General features: G+C 45.3%; 1 protein-coding gene across 1 annotated transcript in view; it reads right to left on the bottom strand.

The window, feature by feature from the left end:
- LOC107301369 (choline-phosphate cytidylyltransferase A-like) overlaps positions 1 to 588 on the bottom strand; it is a gene marked incomplete at its 3' end in the record, with an annotated part of 10,508 nt that extends 9,920 nt beyond the window's left edge. The window contains exon 1 of the mRNA XM_015830604.1: positions 483 to 588. Within this exon, the coding sequence (XP_015686090.1) occupies positions 483 to 588 (106 nt within the window). The remainder of the gene's footprint in view (positions 1 to 482) is intronic.
- Between the last annotated feature and the right edge of the window lie 2,245 nt (positions 589 to 2,833).

Genomic DNA, 2,833 nt, shown 5'->3' with positions numbered 1-2,833 from the left:
ACTTCAACTCCCAGAATTCCTGAGCCAGCATGGGGGAAGTATGGCCCCCTCATGACTTGCGGACTTCAACTCCCAGAATTCCTCAGCCAGCGTGGGGGAAACTTTGGCCCCTTCACAACTTGCGGACTTCAACTCCCAGAATTCCTCAGCCAGCATGGGGGAAGTATGGCCCCTTCATGACTCGTGGACTTCAACTCCCAGAATTCCTCAGCCAGCATGGGGGAAGTATGGCCCCCTCATGACTCCTGGACTTCAAGTCCCAGAATTCCTGAGCCAGCATGGGAGAACTGTGGCCCCCTTCATGATTTGCGGACTTCAACTCCCAGAATTCCTGAGCCAGCCATGCTGAGGGGAAAGGGAGAGGTTTCCAAACTGAGCCACGCTGGCTCAGGAATGCTGGGAGTTGAAGTCCACCAGTCATAATAGAGCCCAGATTGCCTACCCCTGTGGACCCAGCCCTTCTCCACTTACTATAGAGTTGCGGGGCACTTTCAAGGGGATGCCATCCGTCTGGGCAGCCCCGTTGGGACCCGCTCCTTCTTTCCTCCTCTTCCTGGAGTTTAATCTGGCCGAGATCTGGGGATCCATCCCGGCAATCGCCTCTGGCAGATCGGCTGGAGACACCTGGAGGATCCAAGCAGGCGTTTTAAGGGAGCTGCTGAAGGCAAAGGAAAAGGCGGGGGGGGGGGGGCGCAGTGCCCGGCTGTCCGGCTCAATGCCAACGGAGCAGAAAGTTCACGCTGGCACGTCCGTCCGTCGGTCAGGAGAAGTGGAGCAGGGAGGGAGGGACGGAAGGGAGGGGATTTGTGTGGCTCTCTTACGCACAAATTGTTTGTCTCTGCTCGAGTCACAGGAAAACCAGCTGTCCAGGCAATACTGGACACGGCTAATACCGAGTTGTTGTTTTTTTCTCTCCCAACCCAGCAACCATGCTTGAAACTGCGGGCAGGACCACTGCTTATTTTAGCACTGTAAAAGCCTGGGCAAAGGTTTGCAGGCGATCCTTCACTTGCAAAGATTCGTTTAGGGACCGTTTTGAATAGAATAGGGCTGGAAGGGACCTGCGAGGTCTTCTAGTCCAGCCCCCCCTGCTCAAGCAGGAGGACCTGTCTATTCTATTCTATTCTATTCTATTCTATTCTATTCTATTCTATTCTATTCTATTCTATTCTATTCCTTATTCTATTCTTTTCTATTCTATTCATTTTCTATATTCTATTCTATTCATTTTCTATTCTATTCTATATTCTATTCTATTCTATTCATTTTCTCTATTCTATTCTATTCTATTCTATTCTATTCTATTCTATTCTATTCTATTCTATTCTATTCTATTCTATTCTTTCTCTATTCTATTCATTTATTCTATTCCCATGGTGGCGAACCTATGGCACGGGTACCATAGGTGGCACTCAGAGGCCTCACTGTGGGCACGCGCGCCGTTGCCCCACTCCTAGGCCTTCAGCTGGGTTTTATAAAATCTTTCCACTTTAAGCCTCCGCCGCCGTGTGCAAAAAAAAAAAAAAGTTCAATCAATCAGTCAATTTCAACTTCTCGGGGAAAAAAAAAAGATCTCGCAAAGTTGGAATTGATTGATTGAACTTTTTAGTCCCACCCAGTCTGCCGTTACCACCGAAGCCACGCCCACCCAATGGGCCACGCCCACCCGGCCCCCGACGATACATAAGTGGGTTTTGGGTTGCAGTTTGGGCACTCGGTCTCTAAAAGGTTTGCCATCACTGTCCTATTCTATTCATTTTCTCTATTCTATTCTATTCTATTCTATTCTATTCTATTCTATTCTATTCTATTCTATTCTATTCATTTTCTCTATTCTATTCTATTCTATTCTATTCTTTCTCTATTCTATTCTTTCTCTATTCTATTCATTTTCTCTATTCTATTCATTTTCTCTGTTCTATTCTATTCTATTCTATTCATTTTCTCTATTGTATTCTATTCATTTTCTCTATTCTATTCATTTTCTCTATTCTATTCTATTCTATTCTATTCTATTCTATTCTAATAATAATAATAATAATAATAATAAAGTTGGAAGGGACCTTGTCATCAAGTCCAACCCCCTGCTCAGGCAGGTATATTCTATTCTATTCTATTCTATTCTATTCTATTCTATTCTATTCTATTCTATTCTATTCTATTCTATTCTATTCTATTCTATTTATTTTCTACTCTACTCTCTTGTAAAGAGACGGTACTTGGAGGGACAATTCTTGACCTGACGTGTAAGTTGGGAGGGAAGGAAATGGCTGCACTACATATGCCTGTCAGGAAGTTGTCCAGGCCAGGACAGGCAAGTCCCAAACATGCATATCCTGTGGAAAGGAGAGGCCCCGAAGACTTTCTGTTCCAGCCCAGAAAATAAGATCAGAGCCTGCTGTCCGAGGAATCACATGCTCTCTGTCCATGTGCTGTGAGCGAGTGCCAATTTTGTGAAATCTTTTCTTTTGCTGTGGTTTTAATGATACACACCCTTTGTATAAACTCAACACCCAGTTCTTGGATTATATGATTTGTTGACAAAGGATTTCCCCAATGCACAAGAAAAAAACACCGTGAGAGCGTTCAGATCAGAAACTTCTTCCTGATGGCATAACCTGATGGGCAACCTCGGCAGCTTCAAGACTTCCTGACTTCAACTCCCAGAATTCCTCAGGCTGGCTGGGGAATTCTGGGAGTTGACATCCACAGGTCTTGACGTCGCTGAGGTTGGACACCCTTGCTCTAGAACAGGGGTCTTCAAACTTGGCCCTTTTATGACTCGCGGACTTCAACTCCCAGAATTCCTCAGCCAGCGTGGGGGAACTACGGC

This window comes from Protobothrops mucrosquamatus, unplaced genomic scaffold (assembly GCF_001527695.2).
Source record: "Protobothrops mucrosquamatus isolate PMUCROS unplaced genomic scaffold, P.Mucros_1.0 scaffold11996, whole genome shotgun sequence".
Lineage (NCBI taxonomy): Eukaryota > Metazoa > Chordata > Lepidosauria > Squamata > Viperidae > Protobothrops > Protobothrops mucrosquamatus.
Note: the sequence above shows the minus strand (reverse complement) of the source record. Positions and strands in the feature narration are given on the sequence as shown.